Source organism: Molothrus aeneus, chromosome 2 (assembly GCF_037042795.1).
Source record: "Molothrus aeneus isolate 106 chromosome 2, BPBGC_Maene_1.0, whole genome shotgun sequence".
In the NCBI taxonomy this organism is placed as follows: Eukaryota; Metazoa; Chordata; class Aves; order Passeriformes; family Icteridae; genus Molothrus; species Molothrus aeneus.
Genome location: NC_089647.1, coordinates 99484078 through 99507907, shown reverse-complemented (window position 1 = coordinate 99507907; position 23830 = coordinate 99484078). Strand labels below are relative to the sequence as shown.

At 36.9% G+C, this 23830-nt stretch overlaps 1 protein-coding gene across 2 annotated transcripts in view; it reads right to left on the bottom strand.

The window, feature by feature from the left end:
• Positions 1 to 23830, bottom strand: part of MOSPD2 (motile sperm domain containing 2) — a 33735-nt gene extending 9905 nt beyond the window's left edge. The window contains exons 1-9 of one of the 2 annotated variants that reach the window (XM_066545387.1): positions 23766 to 23830; positions 23498 to 23564; positions 14390 to 14545; positions 12942 to 13028; positions 11601 to 11755; positions 9132 to 9192; positions 7915 to 7953; positions 6824 to 6948; positions 1634 to 1804 (exon numbers count right to left, since the gene is read on the bottom strand). In XM_066545387.1, the coding sequence (XP_066401484.1) occupies positions 1634 to 1804; positions 6824 to 6948; positions 7915 to 7953; positions 9132 to 9192; positions 11601 to 11755; positions 12942 to 13028; positions 14390 to 14545; positions 23498 to 23564; positions 23766 to 23774 (870 nt within the window). In that variant the 5' untranslated portion in view covers positions 23775 to 23830. The remainder of the gene's footprint in view (positions 1 to 1633; positions 1805 to 6823; positions 6949 to 7914; positions 7954 to 9131; positions 9193 to 11600; positions 11756 to 12941; positions 13029 to 14389; positions 14546 to 23497; positions 23565 to 23765) is intronic. The other variant, XM_066545388.1, reaches the window with a different exon arrangement.

Genomic DNA, 23830 nt, shown 5'->3' with positions numbered 1-23830 from the left:
CTTCTATAACATTAGGAAAATACATGCAAAACAAGGCAGGTGCTGGGGGGGTACAGAAGACTGAAAAAATTAGTGACATCATCATTAGTGACATCATGATTCCAAATCAGCTGACTGAAGAGCTTGCTTAGTCTCCTTTTTTATTCCACTCTTAATACAGAGGAAAGACATGAAGAGAACTCAGTTCATGCAAGTTTGAAGTATGGGAACTAAAGGAATACAAAACTTTATATGAAATAGGCTGTATAAAAAGATCCCACACAGGAACTTTTTTAATAATTATATAAAAGTGGTAGAAAAATGTTAGTGTGTGAATACACTGCACTAGTTATATGTTAGGCTTTGTTTGACATAAAGCTACCAGAAAAAATATTACGGTAGAACACAAAAATGAAAGCACCTACAGGACAGGCACTTACTAACCAAGTTTATCCCTCATGTTTCCCTGTACTGAATAAGACTGAGTAGCACTTTGGTTACACTGAATAAAAGTAAAAACAATTATATGCTTTATGGTATTTCATGAGTAAAAAAAGTAAAAAACCTAAAATACCTTAACTAGAAAGCTAAGTCACCCGAGCAAATGAAAAGCCAGCAAACACTGAGGCTTATTAAGCACCAAAGGCAACTCACACACAGAGCAGAAATTCTCCATGTTTCTGTATGTGAGAATCATAGCTTCCAAAATGTGCCCAAATGAAAACAAGCTACTGAGTCTAACCATGGTTATGTAATGCTTCCTTTTGACCTTAAGGTCAGTGAAATTATCTTTTTTTGGTTTTTTTTAAAGCTGGCCAAGTTGCAAATAACAGCTGGACTACTTAGTGAGCTGCACATTTCAAATTATTCTGAAAAACCTCTACCAGTAAATGAAACTGTATTCTACTCCACTAAACAGAAGTTTTGCAAGTAATATTCCAAAATTAATTATGGTAATAAAGTAGTGAATTTCAGATTTTTTCTACTATTTTCAAGAGCAATATCCCCAGTTAATATTACTGCATATTCCTAAATATCACTTCATATGAACTTGTGCAAAACAATGTCTTTATTTCTGGATAAACAACACTGCAGGAAGATTATGTGGCAAAACATGATTGATGGAGTAGGAATACAATTTCTCCTGAGAATAAATGAAAAAATTTATGTGTTGAGATTTTATCAATAATTTAAGAAAACAAAGTAACATCCAATAGTGCATAAATATTTAACAAGATTTTTTCATGTACATACTGATTTAAGCATCAGAGAAAACTAGATCTATTTCAAAATGATCACCACTAAATATACCAAGATTAAAAAGAAACCTAGCAGAAAGACAACCTTTGAAAACAAAATCAAAACACAGAAACCTTTTTCTTTCTGCTGTGCATTTCACTATATTCCAAGAGACAGACTAAATACTTGGTGCACATTTTATGCATTCTGAAGCATGAAACTTGTCTTAACAGACCAAGAGTCAAGGTTGAAACTGCAATTATAATTTTTTAGCTTTCCTGTGATCTTTTGCTAAATTAGAGGACAGAAAAACTGTTAAAAACATACAACACAAAGACAAGTAACCAAAATTATATGCCTCTTGTGCCACTTTGTAACCATCTAGCTAGCCTTGCCTATATCTTCACTTAGATACCTTTTTCTGATTAAGGTTTTGTGCTTCATTCAGCTCCCCAGTCTCCTTGGTGTCTGCATCTATCTCTTCTTTACTTTCATGCTCATCTTCACTTGTAATGGGCCCATTTTCACATAAAGGAGTTTGAAAATCATCATCAACCAATGGAGGATAACTGTACTTGAAAGAATCCTGAAAGATAAGGATTTATAAAAGATGAGTTATTCAAAAGGATTAGAAGTGCCTTCTCTAGGGTTTTTTAAATGGAAATATTGTCTTTGTTTCAGATTACTTTTATGTTTCATTTATCCATTTCAAGTTGCACCCCTGCAGAAAGCTGACACCAAGAATTTCTATTTTATCATCAATAGACAAATAAATACAGTCATCCAACAAAGCCAGTAAACTTGTATTTATATTCACAGCAGGACTACAGAAGCTGGTCCATCAAGGATCAGCATTCAGAGTCTAATTGCTGAAGTTCTCACCTTAGTTCTCAAAAATGTGGTTTAAAACTTATGACAGATATTTCTGAAAATATTTCAAAAGTGATGAAAAACATCACTAGTTCCTTGCATGTTAGTTTCACAATGGCCACTTTAAAAAAAGGAAATAAAGCTGAAAACAAGCCCAAATAATCCCTTAAGTTTAATATAATGTGTGTGGATCTCTAGCATATTCTGCAATTCAGACCTCTAATCTTTGGAATGCCAAATCTATTTAAAGACCATATTTAAGACATTTGAGTAATGCAGCAGCAGAATACTTAAGTTCTCAATGACTCTACAATAAAGGTACCTTTTCCATTGGAAGATCAGAAAAAAACAAATTTTGCCAACTGGAAATTTTCTTAACATTCTCCAAATTATTTTATTACATTTCATATTAGAGGCAGTGTTTGAACAGGGATCTCTGTTCCTACTGCATTTTCAAGCAGTTTAAAGCATTCAGTAAACTGATATAGTCTGTCAGCTTTTCCAGTGGAGAAAAATAACACAGCTTTGACTCCTGTGAGGCAGAATGGAGCAATGGCCTTGCTTCACAAATGATGCCTCCCTCAGCAGGGAGTTACAAAAAGATGTTTCAAGAGAGCTCTCCATAAGCAAGAACATTTTCTCAAAAGAAGGAATAATGTGATATTAAGAAAGATTAAAAAGGAAAAGTCTTAGATGGATCCATTCAAAGAAACCACAAACAAAAAAGTATACTTCCTGCTCATCTTTAATCAAGATCTAAATCTCATCTACTCCTTTGTAGCAACAGTCAAAGACCTCTAGGTGAATGAAACAAGTATTCCCTGGCTCAAACAATATCCTATTAAGGGCCAGAAGGACAAGCTTTAGGTATCAATTACAGACTAAATCATTATTAAAAGACTCCAGTCCACAAGAAATATTACAATAGTCTTACAGAATACTGACATCCCACATTTGACAGAAATATCCAGCTTCCCCTTACCAAAACCAACAAAGCCTTGTCATTCCCTCCCAGCATAGGATGAAGGGAATGTAACAAAGTGAGCTTAATAGAGGGAAATTAATTTTGCTGCACACTTTACTTGGCCTTGTTAATCCATGCAGCTTGATAGCTTCAAGAGCTGAGCTGTCCCACTGATGAGATTCTGTTCCAAGTCCCACACTTCCTAGTCACAATGCCTAAGTTTCAATGGCATGGGTATATCTACTAACAGGGTGAAAACCTCAGCCAGCTAAACAAGATATTTATTCAATGCCTGATACATCCATTCTATAAACTTATGCCTCTTTTTTATAGCAGATCTAGAGAATGCATGCTACTATTTTTGGCAGTTTTTTGTAGAGGTGTCTTAATCACAGTAGTGATATATTCTAAGATTACATGCACACAGTGGCCATGAAGTCATATGCAAGTTCAGGCATGTCTTAACTTCAGGCCACGGACCTATATAAGGTAATTCCAAGAAAACCTGTGGGCTATCAATTTAGATACCCAGATGAAGAGCACAGCAGTTGCACACATTGTTCAATATTGGCACCAGTAGAGAGAATCTCAATCAATTCATCCTTGTTAAATCCATTTTCTGACAGAGAAAGACTGGGCAAAAGAACAAATCAAAACCCTACTGTGTGTTCATGTCTTGTATCAAGGTGTACACAATATGTACTTCAGTCTTGCAGAAAAATATTACTGAAGAGACAAATCTCTCTGCTCAGTCAGAAATGTGTATGCCTTAAGAACTGGACTGTTCCAACAGCTGGAACTGGCAGAATGTGTGATACAATAGATAGGAAAGCCAGTAAACACTGAGTTAGGATACATTTATTACTAAATGAAAAATATTACCAAGTGGCTCTTGAGCACCTAACCCTTATTTTCCATGCTGGCTAGCATCAGCTTGCTCCTAGATCTGCCCTGGGCATTTTGACAAGCTCTACCAAAACAAATCTGCTATAAAGCAAATGACCTCTGTGCACTATGGACAAGAACAACTCAAAGCCACATATGTGATGTGTAGCAATGTATGGATTAGCAATATGGTAAGAGCCACAGCCAACAGACTGATGAGGACTTGAATGGAACATAGACCAAATTCATATTCCAAAGTCTTGCAAAGCCCAAGTTTCTATTTTCCATAATTAGTTTTAATGCTTTTGGTACTCTGGAGCCACCTTTGCTGCCGAGTTGTCTAAAATAAAGCATGTAATATTCCTCTTTCACAGCTGGCTGACAGTCAATCTAAGGATTTTAAAGCTATGGAAAACTTCTGATTCATCTTTTGAGTAACCTTGAGACAGACTTAAAATATGCTTAAAGATAACTTCATTGAGACATTGAAGTTGGAGGCTTCCAACAGAGGCTTCCCTTAGTTAAGCAAAGTAATCACTGACTCCAAGTTCAACACTATTAATTCTACAGATTTTTTTTGTTACTTCCAGAACTAGTCTAACAGTCTTTGAAATACAAAGAACATAAGTGCAGTGGAATCTAGTTATCTCCCCAAATTAACCTGCCAAATGATCTGCTCCACTGGCAGGACTTGGCTCTTCCAAATTGGATCCTGGTAGGGGACACAGCAAAGGATGCACAGATATGCTGTGCTCTTCACTGGCATTAGGCTCGTGGCGAATATGAAAATCTGTAACTAAACGTGTGGAAATCAAAGATGACAGAGAGAAAATCAGAATGAGGCAAAAAAAAAAACAAACTGCCTCACAAACAAAACCAAACACTTGAGAGAAAAATGGAAGGAATCAATTTGTGCAAGTCAGATGCTGCATTTTAAAAAGCCAGGCTTGACAATACTAATAATGGTGAATTGTACTCTAGCTAGCTGCCTCAAGAGAAGCCAAGGTTTATCACATCAAGAAAAGTTAAATTCTGAGAAAGGGCATTAACTTGTCTGTTGTCTGGTCAGTGAAAAACTCCCTGCTATCAGAGATGCAAAGAACATGCTTTACTGTATACACCCAAAAAATCTTGGGAAGACAGATTCAGAGCCCAATTTTGGAGTCTCAGTATTTGGTAACAATTCTTCCAAATTCTGACAGTTTTGAGGTTAACAGTTCAAAACACCCACCAAGTGAAACTCAGTAGTTAGACAAAGCATGTGCTGGTTCAAAATACAGGGCTCTTAATATGCAGAGATAAAACTGTTTTGCTGAAATTGTTAAAACCACTGGAGCTCTTGTCAGACAAGTTTACTACTATTCTACTACTTTATTTCTGCCACTGCAACTTTTTACCCCAGGCAGATGATGTGGATAAGCTGCCTCCAAGATTCTGAAACTTGTTAATGCTCCCAGATGGGCAACATGGAGCCAGCTTGATCAACAATCACTAATCAGCAATCAGACCTTTCAGGCCCAAGGCAGGATTACAAATAACTGTGTGTTCCATCAGATGCTTCAGTAGGGTATTTAGCAAAACCAAAAGTTTTTGTCTTTAAAGACATAATAAACTATTAGGTAAGATACTCTAAAATGCAGATGGGAGATACTCAGCTTTAATGAGGAAAAAAACTTGTCACTATTGCAACAATAGGACAATACCACAGGAGGCAGGCCCAGAACCACTGCTAAAAAACATGGAATCCCTTACTGAAGCCACTTCAGACATCATCAGCCCTTCCCTCAATGCCCACTTCCTGCTGTGCAGTAATTTCCACTTTCTTCCAGATGAGGAAGTTCCTATGTGAGACTGGGAGCTGGGGCAGCAATTTTCCACAGAGAAAAAGGGTATCTTTTCTTCAAGAGTCACATGCATTTTTAAAAGGCCTCTAATCTCAGTCAAATGAAAATCAAAGTAACATTATTTATGTTCCCCAAACAAGTTTATATCCTGGTCACATAAACACTGCCCTGAATTCATATACAAAGGAACATGGCCTCCCCTACTATTGCTGAAACACAACCCTCCTTTTCTCTATGTTGTTACTGCCATAACGCCAAAAGTACTTCAGAAAAGAAAAGAAAAGGTGGAAAAAGAACCATCAAAAGTAAGTCCCCTGCAGTGGTCTTAGTCTACTACCATAAATGGCTTATTAATATTTTAAAGCATAATTTTTCTGCTAATTTATTTTAAAGGTTATGCAATACTACTAGCCTTGTGAAAAGTGAAACGTGTTGTGCAAGATGGTTGTGCTGTTCCACTCTTTAAATGGCACTAGAACTGGATTCTGGTTCTGTTAAACTGATGCTGCTTGTACCACTTTGGAGCTCTACTATACTCTTTGAAAAGAATCTACAGCCATATCTTAAAATGCAGCCCTAGAGACAGCAAAGGAAAAATAGCTACAATATAACTGTCTTTAATGAATCATAGCCCTGGAGCAGGACTAGAACTCTCAGAGGACAATGAAACCTACTTTCTGTCCATAGAACTTGTTTCATGAACAAACACCATCTCTAATTCACCAGGGAACAAAAAAAGTACAAGTGACAATGACACTTAGATAATTTTTCTTGAAAGCCTGAAAAACTAAGTGGTTTTCAGTGACTTATAAGGAGATGAATAATTCAGAAAAAATAGTAGCAGTAGTTAAGAATGTACTTAAGAATGTAGATACTGAATGCTCATTAAGTTCACCTATTTTATATTATTGTGATTTTGAAATTATCATTGGCAAAACAATTTCAAGAAATCTCCCATCTGTGAAGAGCCAACCCTCAATCCCACATATGGAATACAGGTGTCTCAGTCTATCACAACAGAAACATGACATTTCATACTTACAGTTCCACCCATGTGAGGTGGCAGGTACTCTCCACTGATGTATTCCTGCACGTCATTTTTGTTTGTGAACTTTAACATGCTTATTGCATCTGGGCCAAGCCAACCCTTCACGATTTTAAAAGCAGCTTTAAAAAACAAAACACCAAACAAAACAAAAGGTATACATGAGTTAACAGGATAGCAGTTTTGTTATTTTGTTTTTGTAGGTTTTTTTCAGTGTATTGGTAGATCTTACATAGCACAAGTGAGTTACATCCCTCAAGATATTGCAGAACCTGCTCTGAAAGTATCTATTATAATTGGAATGAGCAATGCAAGGGAAAAAAGGTATTATTTACAGAGAAAATGGAAGGAATATCTTTGATTGAATAACTGACAACTCTTGTCTTAGAATTTAGCCCTTGAAGTACCGAGCAGGTAAAACCAACTGTGTTTCCAAATCTGAGTGAGGGAGGTTGGGAAAGATGTATACACTCTTCCTTGCTGAAATGGTTGGCTGATTTAAAGGATTTTTGTTTAGATTTATGAAGCATTTACAAAGATCACTTATTTCAGTGACAGTAAAACATGAATATGCAGCAAAATATAAAGCCAACATAAAAATATGTATTCATATGGCAACAACAGAGGAATGGCATATTGATCCTATATATTATAGTTACAGCTAATTATTAAAGTATCCATATCAGAACAAATGTAACCACATCAGCACCAAGTGTGAGGCATCTATCCTAAACTGTGCATTCTAGTCTTGAGCTGGTTATTAGTCACCATCACTGCTAATGAGAGGATTCCTGAAAGGATTCTAGTTAGTAGCATTCAAGGATAGATTATTTATCAAGGTCTCCTAACATTTGGAAACAATAGGATGAATAGAGACTTAATGTAAAGTATGATCCAAAATACAATGATAGAAGGAAAAATGGAAAGTATGCAACTTTTAAACTGACAGATTTAAAGATGCATGTCTAACAAACTCCATTATTCATCTGTATCTACACAGAGTAGAAAAATGCTTCTTATTTATGCTAACTTTTAAAAGTTATCACAATCTGAAAAGAAAAAAAAACCAACAAAAAAACCCAACTTACCATTCATTATCCATGGCATTTCAAATATTACTATCTTTGCTGAAAAGAAAAACAAAAATCTGAATACCAAGTGCTAGGTATTTCCCTATTTAAGAACAAATACAGCAATAACATTCATGTAAAAAGTAAATATTCACTTCACAAACCTTCATGATCACCTCCCTGTAAAACCAATTTTGTACAAACTAATTGCTATTTAGAAACATGAGTTGTTTGCTTGGAAAACAGGCAATAAAATTCCAAGTTATACATTGTTTATGTACTTCCTGGGATGTTACTTTTCTGACATTTTGTTACTAATACTCATCTCACAAATAAAACAAAGAAAGGCAAGATCTCAACCTGACCTAGAAAACCAGCAACTGAAAAAAAGAAAGTTTAAGAAGTATATTCAGCACCCCTTACTTCACAAAGAAACAAATAAGTCTTTATATCTATTTTTTCCAAATATTCTTTATTTAACCATAGAGGTTAGAAAACACTTAAGTGTCCTGATTTTTTTTCCTCTTGAATGTCAAAAACAATGTTGCTCTTGCCTTTAAGTTTGATATTTGATCAAAGCTTTGAACTTTGATCTGCAAGCCAAAATTTAATATTCAGAGTTTAAGCAGTTGCTGTATGGAAGTTCAACATTCACAGCCATTTTCACCTAAAATTTACAACATATTTAAGATGAGCTAGCATAAACTATGTAGTGTTTGCCTATGCATCAAAAATCTAGCAGGCAAGTACGCAGAGTTTTCTAAGTGCGCACACAAAAATCATAATAAATAATTTTCAGAATAAACCATTGCTCCCCATAAATTTCTAGAGCCATTCTTTTCATTCTTTGACCACTCAAGACTCCTAAAGGATACAAACTATCAAAGTTTGTAAAGCTTCTACACAAGCAACAAGCAAAATAAAACAGGTCAATTCTATTATGAGCTTACAATAGTTCTTACTAAGTATAAACATATTAAGAACTATTACTTAGTAATAAACATTATTACTTCACAAAAAGACAGTTGATTTTTGATGAAAGTAAAGTTTATTCACAAAACAAAGTTGTACTGATTTCAGGACACGAATATCCTAACACTGTAACATTAATGTTTCATGAAGTTACCACAGAAAGCACCTGAAAAAACTCCTTATCTTCCCCATCTTCTATCATAGTATGAAATGCTCTTGTTACACCACTCTACAATGCTTAATGCTTAATAAACAATACTTACTGAGGAAGTTTGGGTAATAATCTGTAAAACAGTTGACAATAAACCGGACAAAATCCAAGTCCTACATAAAAAATAAAATTAAATTTAAAAAATCACAGCATAAATGCAAAGCAAGCCAAAACATTAAAAAGTACAGGTTTAGTTAAGGCATTTAATATAAAGCACAAGATAGATATTTTGTAGTCAACTATGATCAAATTTTACATACACTACAAATATCCTCAAAACACAATGCAAGGCTTTTTCCTCCATTAAACTGCTGCAGGATTGGGGTCATATTTCCCCTTACAATTACAGAAAGAAGTCAATAGACCTCTGATCACTGCAATAACTAAGATATCTAAACTATGCTGAGCATTAACAGGCTTAAGATGTGCAGGAAAGATACAAGAAAAAGAAACCTTTAGCACTAGAGAAGCTTGACAGATGGAAGAATACTCAATATAATGAAATTTCCCTTCACTAATTATCCTACATACTGTTCAATATACCACTGCACTCAGTATTATACTTTCAAAGGAAAAAAACAGGTTTCCTTTGAGGAGAATTTTTAGGTTTACTATTAGTTGGTGGCATGCAGAGAAACTGTGGGCAGAGACAGTGCTCAAAAGAGCTGCTTCTATACCACCCATTTTCAGGATGCTTCTATCCAATGAGCAACTGTACAGAAATAATACAGTCAGTCTCCTTTGCAAAATCCGGGTATAATGGAATTGCATTACACAGCAAGGAAGGGTTTTTATGAAACAGGTATAGAAATAAAGTAAGAGATACCTTGCCACAATAAGGTACTCAGGTGGAAAGCTTGCCATGAGTACTTTTCCCAGTCCTTTAAACAGAAATGACTGCTACTACTACTTTCAGAAACAGTACAGAGTGTTTCTGGCTGAGGATCCAAAGCCTGTCATAACAGTAACAATGGGGAAGGAGCTCCTAGGGTGATGTAAACACACTACCAAAACTTTTTTGGACAGAGTGAAAAAAAGCCCCCAAAAAATAACACTGTGTAAAGGGACCACTCACAACCTGAAAGCTTTTAAAGGGGCTTCAGTAACTAGAAACTAACTTGACATCTTTACAGGCAGAAGGCGGCCTCTAATAGAAGCATTTATCTCAACTGTCTATTGCTTGTACAAAATGCAATATCTTTCATTTAACAGAACAAACACAATGATAGATTAGAATGATTAGAATCTCCATTAATCAAGATGCTGCCCTCTATTCTGCTGCCTATCCAAAAGCAGCACTATCAGATAGCAGAGGGATAGATCCATTATTTTGATGAAAGTCTGCAATTAGAAGTGCAGATTTACAGACTATTCAATAACTGCATCTATTTTAGTTACCTGAACTGGTGCAACAAGCCACGAGCTATCAGAATTATCTCCTGCATACTAGTGATAAAAGTGATATAGTAGATGTCCATAGCAACAGAACAAACAAATGAGGAAAGCTCTGGAAGAGAACTCAGAGATTCAAGTTCTTTTTCTGTTAGGATAGATTCATCAATCACTCCACATGGCTACAAACAGCCATTAAAAATATTCCTGTTCTGTGATAAACATACTAACTACAAAGCAAGACTGTACAATGGGACAGTTACAGACAGCACTTGCTGAGATTTTATCTCTGGGAGTCTCAAAGAAGTACGCTGCTTCAGGATATAATCCATAAAACCCAAATCAAGTCAGTCTTTCACATCAAGGAAATTATTACAGTCCTTTACTCTGCTAAGTAAAACTTTGATTCCAGTATTATCTTTAGGAGCATGAACAGACAGCTCTCACTGTACAGGCAAGAGCACCAAGCTTGCAAAACAGAATCACACCACATTTATTTGTCAAATTACCTCCCCATAAGCTGGTGGCCCTGTACTGCACAGCTGCAAGGTCCCAATGCAACATTATTAATCTTGCCTATGCCAGATATAGACAACCTTCTGGAACTGTGTTTGGGGATGGGGTTTTTTTTGCTTACATTAATTCTTACTATACCACCTACCACCAGACAAAAAAAGCACAAAGACACAAATTTCAGCCATTCCTGTAATAACAGGACAGTATGGCACTCTGTAAGAAAAATGTAATTATTCTATAGAAATACATTTTATTTTTTAACCTAGAGACAGCCTGTGAGAATTTCAGTTATTAAATTTAATAACTAAATTTACTAATTTTAGTTATTAAATTTAATTTAATAAGTATGTACTGATAGGCAAGATCTCAACCTTGCAATGTAAACTAGCTCAGCCACTAAACTAAAAGCAAGTTTTCAGCATGTTGCAGAAGACAAAATTTAATATGTAAAAAAAATTTTGGAAACTGCTTGTGTCATGGGAAAAAGCTCTATTTATCTCAATGACTGTTAAGTCATTTATGTGTCAATGACTGCATGGTGACTTCCTTTTTTCTTGTAACACAGGTTAAATAATTCCAAAAGCAATCAAGAATAGACAGTAACAATACTTACTATGTGACTGATTCCAGTTTCAGCCATGTCAAATACCACTGTCAAGGGCTTTCCATGATCTCTCTTGGCATAATGTTCTAACCAAAAAGCCACCAGTTTCTTTTTGTCAAGTTGCTGTTTAGGATCTCTTGTATGATGCTTCACTTTGAACCAAACTTGGACAAAAACACACACAAAAGTTGAAGGAAGGATCCAAGCAAACAGAAAACAACATCCAAATAACTAGAGGATGAACTGAAATGTATTAACACCTCGAGTTTGTGTTTAATATTTTTCCTGATTTTGTGACCACTGAACAGCCAGAAAAACAACTGCACACCTCTTCACATACCCCACATTTCTCACTTTTTTACTATATTTTTTTAGAAATTGAAAATACAAAGAATTATACCTCAGAAGAAACAATAAAGTGGAAAAGCACTTTTTGTGTATTTAAAGACTATTTACCTAGATTAGTATTTCATAATTTAAAATTAAATCACGCCGCCTTCAGACAATACTATGTTCAGCACATATTCTAAGTATTGCTGTAAAATTAATGTTTCCTTTTCTTCTTAGGTTTCCTACAGCACTGCACTGACTCTAGTCTGTTTCTAAACAGATCTTTCTAAAATAAAATTTAAAATTCCAGGAGGTGACCAACACTGTAGAACTGAAAGCCTAGTATATATGCTTCTGGAATAAAAAAAAAAAGAGTCATTCAGAGACTTGTTTTTCCATGAAAAAAAAAAAAAACCAACAGCCCACAGGCATAATTCAAAATAAGGACTTGATAAAAATGTCTGAATCCTAGTTAGTGATTATACAATAAGGGAGAAATTAAATATTCAGGGCAGTAATGTGAAGAATAGCTTCCATTTTTACTACCTTTACAGTATCTAAGTTATACAAGCCTGAAAATAACTTTAGATATGCGCAATATTCTTCTCCCTGAAACCTGGAAAGCTGTAGTAAAAACCAGATTTCTTCTCCATGTTTCATGTAAAGAAACAAATGTTTTTAAATATAGCATGTTAGCTAGACTGTATTTCAAGGTGAAAAGAAACCCCTTTTCAAATACAGAACATACATGAAACTGTTATATTCTTGTTTGAGACAGGTGTGAATCTGAGGCTGCCCTGTGCAGGGTCAGGAGCTGGACTCCATCACCCTGCTGGGTCCCTTCCAAATCAGTGGATTCTATGATAAATATAAACTTTATAACTCAATTACCTTTTAAAGTAAAAGCACTAGCCAATATATATCTATGTCTGTTCTTAAAATGCTTATTTTTCAAGAAGACAAAATGCTGGAAACAAACAATAATCAAAGGCAGAAAATAGTCTATTTTGTATAACTTACATAACTTATAGCCCTCTTTATCGTATCCATGCAGAAAGAGAGCACCAATTTCAAATAACCATTTTGGAAGGACAGATTCTGATAAGTCTGCAAAACCAAATGAAATATTATTTTAGTAATCAAGTAATCATATTAATAATCACATTGTAACTTAACAGAAGTCACTAAAATTGGAAAAGTCTAGCAAAAAACAAAAACATCTTTATAAGCCACTTTCCAAGGCCTTTATTAAACTAATGCTAATAGTAAAGATTTCAAATTTTCTCAATATCTTGTTCTCATGCTACAGAGCAGAATCTATTTATGATGTAAGAATAACTGAAAAAATCTACAGAAAAAATACTGCAAATGTTTATTTTTCTAATATCTGAAGCCTCCCCACCATGCTCTATCCTTCAGTGTGCAGTCCTGTAGATAGAGTTCACCTTCAAAATATTTTCACAGCACAGTGTGGGAACTCAGCACATCACTCTGTATGTCCAGAGTTACCAAGAGAACCCTTGGGGGGCTCAGAAATCCTGGAATGTTGCCAGGAGTGTCTGGTGGCTTGACTTCGATCCCTCTAGGGATGTGCCACCTGTTTGAGGACATGAAAGTCACTTGGGAGTGAATGGTGCAGGAATGATGTATTTACAGGGTGAAATATAGATTTTAGGGTTTTGGTACAGGGGGGTTATGGAGACAAGATGGAGGGATCAGGGCGTGTCTTGTCCTTCTTTCTTCTTCTTGTCATCCATTTTCTGTGGTGATGTTGGCACTTGGGGATTGGTCCATGGTGAAGGTGCACTTGCTAATATGGTTGAAAAGTATTGGGAAATAAAGGTAAATATCACGTACGTAGATTTTAGTATAAAAAGACACGACTGCCCCGTGGGTGGTCAGAGTGCCCTTGGCTGCCTTGCAGGTCAGACCTCTGCTGGGCAGAAAGAAAATTCTGTAGATAAGAAATAATAAACAATCTGAAGACAAAAAAACTGAAGAGTCCAGACTTGTCCTTTGAAGCACGGGCTGCCCCAGAACCACCCTACGCGTGTCTGGGCAGAGACAGACAGACGGCTGGACACACAAAAATGAAATCTTTAATGTACCAGACCAGTGCTATTACAATGAACAAGACAGCCCTGTTTGTTGTGAGGCTTTTTGTTATTTGCTTTTTTTTTAGAGCTCTATGATGCAAAGAGACAAAGCAAGAGATAGCTGCCTTCCTTCCTTCTCCTTAAACACCCCTTTAATGGACATTTGGAACCACAACAAAACCGAGACACTACTGGTCAACATAAAAAGCAATGCTTTTTCTCCTTTTTTTCCTTTTTTGAAAGTTCTTACTCAGCTCTCCGTGGTACTTGCAAACCTTTAAAAGGTTATTAATGAAACTACATATAGAGGTCAGTGGTAGTTCAATAGGAAAGCAACACACACCTTCAAAACCACTGTATAACATAGCTTACCATTAACTGTATATTCTTTCCTCCACTGAAAGCTTTCATCAATCATCTTTAATGTATCATCCACAACATCATGACGCCAAATCAAGTAGTTTTCAACCCATTTATCATCTTGCTGAAGTCTCTCCACATCTCTAGAATCATATTTATCTGATTTATCTAGGAAATAAATAAGTTAGTGTCTATAGCATTTGCTACAGAAACATGCAGAGATTTATTAAGCTTATGTCTATAAGCATCCACTTGGTACATAGGATTTCTCTTGCAATTTCAAATTTAAGGAAACAAAGCACAGCACGATAAATTAATGAAAACCATTAATCTGCTGCAATGATATTTAGGGACACTACAACATTACTCTCACTAGAAAAATATTTTCAGTGATCCTTATGCAACAAAAAAAAAAAACCCAAGGTGCATTTGGGACAGGTGTAATTGTTCTAAAACCAGTTTTGTGCAATTAACATGAAATAGTATATAGTATCAGAATCTGTGTACTGATGAATGTTCTCAAATTTAAAGGTATCAGCATGTTAGACCATAAAATGTCAGACAACAAACAAAATTCTTGGTTTTGAGCATGCACTATACATTATTGCATTAAACAAAATTGTTTTCTTTTTAAAAAATTACAGTCTACACTTGTTTTAAATTGTTACCCTACCCAAGAAAAACTACATGCAATTCCAGAGTAGCACCAGAACCCCCAAGGCTTATTGTATCTTCTAGTATCACATTAGCAACATGGTAAGAGGCTTACATGCTTTTGGAAGTACTTCAGATGAAACAAGACTTACTGCTGCCCTGGGTTTTTTTATTTTTAAAGAGGAGAGTAAAACACAAATGCTAAATGGACCTAATTCTACTGTAGATACACTTAAACAAAAGCCTAGTTTTTAAATCAATGATCCTCTGTCTGAGAAATTGGTAAAAATAGAATGTAAATCAAGAGCCCATAATAGAAACAGGCTTCTGAAAGCAACAGACACCGATACACATCTCTGCTAACTAATAAAAAAACATAAGCTCTTAAACAACTCACTTAAATTCATGATTACCATGGAAAAAAAATAAGACTGTTAATAAAAGAGATTTAATTTTCACAAACTGGAAAGAACTGTTCCTCTGTCAATAACAAACTGCCTTCAGAGCCATTTACAACTATCTAGAATGGTGATGGAATGGCTTGGCAATGTGTATTTCAGTCAGACAACTCTGAGGAAGGGGTTAAGAAAAAGACACCACTAAATTCTGCTAATATTTGTTGTTTTACTGGCCTACATGCAAAAACATGATCTATTTCACTTGTCTTTCAATTTACATCAGTCAATATAACTGCAAGAGTATATCAATTTAAATGTGTCCATTCACTAAATTGTAGTTGCACTTCCCAATGCATCTCTTCATATCCGCTTCTCACATATATCATCTACCGTGTTCCCTTCTTCATTAGGCTTCAAATTTCTCCCTCTCTTAATCCCACACTCCACTACTTTACTTTGTTCCTTAGATAACCCTAGAATTTCATCCCACTTTCCTTAATCTTAGTCCCCTACTTTCTCCTCTGCCCAAAAGCCTCTAATCCACTAAAATCTTTTTAACTATTGAAGTTCCTTTTCTCATCATCTCCATACTTGCACTGGACAGCTGATTTCCTATATTCTGAGCCCAGTGAAGTGATCACTCAGCACCAAAATGAAGTATTTAACTTCTCTGTGGCTCTAGAGGAACCACAGATGAACTGCAAAAACCCTGGGAGTGAAATTTTGTAGTCTCAACTGCTCATTTGAAATTTGTAATTCCCCCAATGATTTAGGACGTTTTGTCTAAGAAAAGCTAGCAGTACTTAGTTTCAAGTTAACTACTTCATTTCACCTTGGTTTGATAAACTCTAACACACACTGGCTTCCAGCTATGACTGACTGCAGTTAATCAGCCAAGTACTTTGCTGAAATCAGTCCCATGTGTATCTTATATAAATAAGGGATAAGGGTACTCTGTAATTAAACAGAAAACCCACCACCAGGTAAAAACTAACATGATAACATTTCACACCACTTTTTGAGGCTCTCTTTGCTTTCAGTATCTGTCTGAGAGCACAACTGTCAAAATGAGAGAATTGTGCACCTTGTATTAAACTGTAATTTAAAACCATTGACATACCATTACATGTAACAAACCTCACAACACATTTCTCAGCCACTAACAAGTTTCCCCAAACTCTGAACTTAGAGAATATTTTTAAGAACAGACATTTAAGTTTGTGAGTATTTTAAGAAAATGAAAGTGAAAGAGAAACAGAGAACATGTTTAATCCAAACTTCCAACATCAATGGAAAGCAAGCTGCATTCAGTGATTAGGATAGTTGAAAAAGCATCTTTCCCTCTCTTCTGTAACTAAGTGCTCAACAAGACACATATAATCTGAATTTACATATATACTACAATATACCCTAAAACCAGGGGAAACAACTATTCAAGTTCTACATCCACAAGCACTTGCAGAAAGCCAGTATTTGAATCAGGTTATGATTGACAGAACAACAGTACTGAGTACTAAATACTGTATGACTTTTACCTGCTTGATCCAATTCTTGCCACAAAATGAGTAAAATTTAGAATGAGAATGTGAATCCAAAATAAAGGTGTTTTATGTCACACACAAAAAGCAGAGTGATATAAAATTGATGGAGGCCTTCCAAGAACCCAGTGACTGAAAATGTGTCAGTTCAGAGGAGGAATTCCTCTTCAAATCTGTACATGCCACATATTCTACAGACATCTGGAAACTTGTTTTCAAAATATACTGTGAAATAATCAGAATGTTTCTAATTTTAAATCATTCATGGAACACTTGGGTGCAGTTACTGTATTATTAGAAACTTCCGGAGTTTAATGAGAATTAGTTGAAATAAAATAAGAACTTTGGGATTCTCAAAAAATTTTAAATACATCCTGCACAACAACTAAGAGGCCAAAAAAGAAACAGTATTTGAGGGGCACCCATATGGAAATTCAGGTGGAACTATGTCTGAGGTAGGTTACTTCCATTTAATCTCCAAGTCTACCCATTCAGATACTGGTAACCATATACTGATGCTTTTCTCAAAGGAGAATTGGGTGCTTGCTTCTTCACACTTGCAGGACTGCCACTAGGACAATGAGACACTAAGTTCAGTCACCCTCAGCTCAGGAAGAGAGACAGCTCTGTAACTGAGTCCATAAGGAACAGAATTTTAGAAGGTATTTGGAACACACAGCACTCACCCCAAAGGTAACACAAGGAACAGCACTACCAGATGTTTCTGTTCAGAAAGGGCTTCTGAAAACCACATGTGTAGCAGCAGTGCCAGATTTTTGTGTAACATTTCATAGTCCAGAGGCTTGGAAACCTGGTTGCTCCCTCAGTCCAAGACACTCAAACCTTCCTGTATCATAGAATAGTTCCATAGCCCATGGAAGAGGGAAAACTGGGATGCTGCAATATTTTTCCATTGACCCTGGAAGCTGTAGTAATTAAGCAAGATTCAGATCCAAAAAAAGCAAGAAAAAACATAATCTGACAAATTATACATTCCACATAAGGGAGTGGCAGTAGCAAGGAGATGTGGCCATTATTAACCCTCTTTATTCCTTTAGCTGAAAGCTCTTCAAGAAAATCTGAGTGAATAAAACTGACCAGGTATTTAACCTTATTTTGAAAATAGTTTGTTAAAGTCACTTTCATTTTCTCATTGGGCATTTGAAGTCAAGAGAAAAGAAGACAAAAGCTGTTTGAACAGTAACTTCTTATATTACTTGTATTACTTGCCTTCCTTTTTTTTTTTTTTGCTTTAGTGAGGACTTCTGTCCTTTCCATGAGCACATTCTGCCCTTCTAAAAGTTGTCTTCTTCAAGCTGAGAAGCTTCCAGTGAAACTCTACCACTTAATTAATGTGTTTCAACATAAAGAATCTTCTGTAATACCAGACAACAGCTCTGAAAACAGTGCAGAATTACATAAAACTAAATGCACACAAATTTCACTGCAATACTTTCACTAGAAGATTTCATTAAGTTTTCTGAGGCACAAATTGCAAAATCCCTTTTCTTTGTTACTCTTTTTTTCAATGCCATCTAATTTCCATGTCAGGAGCCCCTGGAGCACATCCAGTGGAAGGCTGCAAACAAGATTAAGGGACTGGAGCACCTCTCTAATGAGAACAGGCTGAGAGAGCTGGGCCTCTTCAGCCTTGAGAAGAGATGAGTGAGAGGAGACCTCATCAATGTCTGTCAGAATCTGCAGGGTGGTGGAAGAGGATGGGCCCAGGCTCTTCTCAGTGGTGCCCAGCAAGAGGGCAAGAGACAATGGCTGAGACAGATGTCCAGGAAGTTCCTCCTGAGTATGAGGGAGAACTTCTACACAGTGTGTGACTGAGCCCTGCAACAGATTGCCCAGAGAGGGTGTGGAGTCATCCAAGGACTGTCTGCATGCAAACCTGTGCCCTGTGCTCCAGGATGACCCTGCTTGAACAGGCTGGACCAGACAAGCCACTATGGTCTCTTCCAACTTGACCTGTTCTGTGATTACCAGGAGAACAGTGCTGTGCTGCTGGGTTTTCTTCTAGTGTTTATGCTTTAGGAAAAATAATACAAATTTGAGAATATTCAGCAGGAATATAGAAGAATAACTACAGGACTCAAAACTAGGCGGCACAGCTGAGTCACGCACTGAATTAATCCAGAGTTCAGAATTAAAAACCTGAATGACCTCTCCCTTCAGAAAAAACTCTTATCCAGAAAAGTAGTGTTAACAGAACAAGCCATACATAAACCTAAGTAGGGACAGCACCTGCATATCTTTTAATAGAGAACAAACCCAAAAACTTTATTGTACAAAGCAGAGAAAAAAAGCAACTTAGAAAAGTATGTCAAGTGTTACTTTACACAAAGAGACTCAATTTAACTACTGTCTTAAAGCTATTCCAGACAAGAATTCTTGGTCTAAAATGGTCACAATCATTTCTCTGACTTTGGCTACAAAGAGGAAACCCATTTTAATTGACTGTTGATGCCAAACATTAAACTAAGTACTGTAACAACTCAGGTATTCAGTGCCTTCAGTTGCTGCATGAGAAAATCAGCAAGACTAGAAACTATTTAAGAAGGTCAGTAGCCATAAAGGGACAGGGACAAAGATCAAACCAAACACTACTTCCATTCAATAAGGAATTATTTCAATAACCTCAAGCAGCAATAGACAAATAAAATTTCTGTATTCACAAAATGAAACAAACTTTTAGCAAAGCTGAGCACTGTCAGTGACAATAAAGACTGCTTTCAATAAAATGCTCAATCATTAATGTTACAGAGCCTTTCAAGAAAGTATGTTTCCCATCTTATTCTTCCACCAGTCTCAGCCTGAAAGCTAAGACCCAGGGGAAACAAACTTTTGAGAGCATAAAAAGACATGCAGGTATGCAAAACATTACTTTAAGAGTCTTCTACAATAGTCTTATCACTGATTTTTTACCCTTTTTTAAAGGTGTCCCATATGTCTAAAAATTTATTTGCAATCAGCTCATAAGATTAACAAAACACCTTTGCTAGTGGCTTAAAGAAGGTCATGGTGAAATTTATTCCTTTAAATTGGAAGGATGTGAAACCTCTCTTGCAAAATGTTTTCGAAAATTAAGATTTGCCTAAAGGAGAAACGAAAAGGATGTAAGTGGGGAGGGCCAGGAAATAACAGGCAATTAGAAACAGTTAATATACAAAACAAAATATGAAGAAAACTAGTTTACTGAAAAAAAAATCAAACAAGACTTGATTGTAAATAATTTCCACTGCAACATTAAAATAGAAAGTAAGAGCCCAGAAATAAAAGCTAATTTTAGAAATCCTCTAAGGAATGGAAAGTCACTATAGAAAAAGACATGCTTGTTTGCTAGAAAACATTGTTAGTGCCAGTCAGTGCTAGAAAAAAAATTCTTTTGTTTTTATTGTTCCTTTCACCAGTAAAATCATTTACATCACCAACTCTCACAAAGACTCTAAACAGGCAAAACAAAATTAGGCCCAAAACCAGTGAAGACAAAGTGCTGTCTGCCCACCACATCAGACAGTGTTTGCCAGTCTGTTGGGCTAACAGGGGCACTATTGGAGATAAACCTTTTAAATACAAGGGTTTCATTATTGGGACATACATTCCTCACAAGAGCTGAAGCTGTCTTTGGAATCCAGCTAGAAAGTTAACTGAGGAGGAAAAAACCACCACAAGATTTCAGTTAATAATAAATACTGTTTTGCAGATAAGATCCAACAGTGGCCAAGCTTTCCTTCTAGAACACTTCAATGGCCAAATTAGCTGAATAACTTCAGCAAGAAAGTTCTCCTACAAATTTTGGGAAAATGAACCAGTAAAGTTCTCTGATACTTTCACACTGTATCTGGCTATCAAAAGCATCTTATTTTGCCACAGGAGTGTAACAACTGTATCATTCAAAAAAACAGATTTATAGTGCTTTCAGTTGCTGAACAGAACTTTTCCCACCTAACCTTGAAAACTATCCATATTATAATAATTATAATACAGGTTGGAAAATTTGACTTTTCTGAATCAGCTATATATTTTTGCAGATCCTACTTTAATCTAAAGATTATATTCTGCCAATAAATAATTTCAATGAAACAGCAAGATTTCAAAGACCCTCTACTTTTGCTATGAAATGAAAATTTAAACATTACTGTAAAGGCCATCACAGCACTTTTGACCATTGCCAAATCTTCCTGCATGAGGAAGGGCAGGAGGGAAGCTAGTAACTATGAGTTACAGAATATGGAAGAATCACTTCATCTTTGATGATCAGAATTACTGTGTTTCTAGAATAACCAGTTACATTGTTTTCCCCAGAGGGAAAACAAAACAGTGGCAGCTGCAACCTCCAGAAAAAAAAAAAAACCAACAACAACACAAAAAAAAAAAAAACCAAGAAAAACCCAAACAAACAAACAAACAAAAAAACCCCAAACCAAAACAAAAAACTTTTCCCCAACTTTAATACCTGCAGTTCACATGTAAACAGAATAAAGTTTGCTCTGTAGAGGCCCACAATTCTATAACCACACTAAACTCCACAGGAAGGATCAGCTTCTCAGTGTAGCCTGACAGTGTCCTTAGTTCTGAAAGCAGACTAAAATTCCTGGGTATCAAGCAATCATTTGCACCTTTACACCCAAAGTCACAGGTTTGAAGGTGTCTGCATACATGCAGCCCCACATTCCTTTGATTAAGAAGCATAAAAGAATATGTTATAGAACACACAGAGTAAAGGCTGATAGACCAGTACAAAATTAAAATCCTGTGGTTTTCACTCTTGATTGTGGTCATGAGAACATTAATTTGCTTGTGGCATTCCTAAATTTGTTTCAGAATCTTAAAAACACAAACTCAAAAAAGTCTTAATCCTATTTTCTTGAAAGGGCCAAGAGCCTCAAACCATGACCCAAAAATGGGCTTACTGAGAAACAGTGTTCAAAATTCTGCAAATAGGATTACAGCTTACCTTGCAACAGTATTCAGTTATTTAATGGCTGTTTTAACCAGCCCAACAGAGACATCATTACAACTAGAGAAACTTGTGGAATTCCAAGATTTTAAGCAGCAGATCAACTGAAAGAGTAACATCCCTTTTCCATAACCACTGTTGAGCAGTCCTAGACTTTCTGAAATAATTATTTATGAGTGTGACTCTGGGATAATAGAATACAAAGCAAGTTCAATCACCTACCATATGAAAATATATATTAATTGAAAACATTAAGAGACAGAAAAACTTAGACTTTAAGATGAGCCTCTACTCACTCAAGCCTGAGTTTTACAAAGATATCTTTATTCACTTAGAAATATCAAATGGTAAAATAAGCTCCTCTACTTCAAGACTTTCTAACAAATTTTGTCATCAGAAATAAAGGTCATTTCTAACCAAGGCCAAAGTAGTCTCCTTTATGAAAGTTAGCCGAGCAACCATATGAGACTAAGCTGTACTACCCTCAAGACCTTCAAAGTTTTCCACTACAATGAAGAAGCATATAACCCTTACATAGAAGTGATAGATAGCAAGGTAACCTCAATAGTTCTGATCAGAAACATCAAAGCAAGGCATTTGTTTGCAGAACTGAGGCTCATATTAAAGGAGATGCAGGCAACACAACTACTGGACTTTTACTGTATTTGCACTAAAAATTGCACAGAGGCATGTTTTTAGTAGAAAGTCTCTAGATAGTCACAATGAAACAGCCTATCTACTACAATTGTTAGCATACTCTACATTCCTCCAACAGAAGCAATACAAATCAACCTTGAAATAAAAGGAAACCACTCTAGGCTTACCCCAGTCTTCCCTCTCCCCTAGGAATCCCCAGCATCTCCTGGCCTTCATTTACAAATTCAAATGCACCACCACTTAAGAACCGAGTTAGACATACAGCATGACCTTAATTACGGCCTGCATGAAATTCAAGTGCAAGTTACTCCAGAAAAACAACTCTTCCTTTGACAGACTCAGTGAGGTCAGAATGCCTCCATTCCCCCTTCCCTGACGTGTTTTATGCCCAAAGAACACCAGGCACAGCAATGTCCCAGGCCACACTCTCCAGCCAACCAAACACGCTGTAAGAGAAAGGGACCAAGAGCTTTGCCCCATCATATCCTGCACCCCAAAAGAGAGACCCAGCACCGAGAGCCAGCACAGAAACCTGCTGAGCATCGCACCCTTCCATGGACTCAGACACCCCAACGGCACCAGGGCAAGTTCATGTCGGACATGAGGAAGAAATTCCTAACACAAAGAGCAATTAGGTATTTGCACGGGCTGCCCAAGGAGGTAGCAGAGCCACGGTCCCTGGAGGTGTTTAAGGAAAGACTGGATGTGGCACTCAGGGCCGTGGGCTGGCTGACAGGTGCTCAGTCACAGGTTGGCCTCGAACACCTCGGAGGCCTTTTCCGACCCAGTAGATTCTGTGAAAAGGCACAGACGTTCCCAGACCTGGGAAAGCAGGATACCCGGAGCCCCGAGAGGGAAAGTGACAGCGGACAAGCCCCAGAGCCCGCACCCACCGCTCCCCGCTCACCTGGCAGGTACTCCGCCTCGAAACGCCGCCGGGTCTCGCTTATCAGAGCCCCCTTATCCTGCCGCTGCTGAAAGGAAACACGGAACAGGAGGGCCGTGAAAGGAACGGGAAGGCCGGGGCCCCAGACAGCCCCAGACCCTCACCTGTACGGCAGGGCCCAGCCGCCCGCCCCGCCAAACCACCAACCCCGAGCGGCTGCGGGCGGCGGCTGGGGAGAGAACAGCCGTCAGGAAGGCAGCAGCAAGGGAGCAGGGGCGCAGGCACTCACCTCAGCCATGATCCAGCGGGTCCGCCCGCGCCGCCCGCACTGAGACAGCTCCGGCAGCGCGAGGA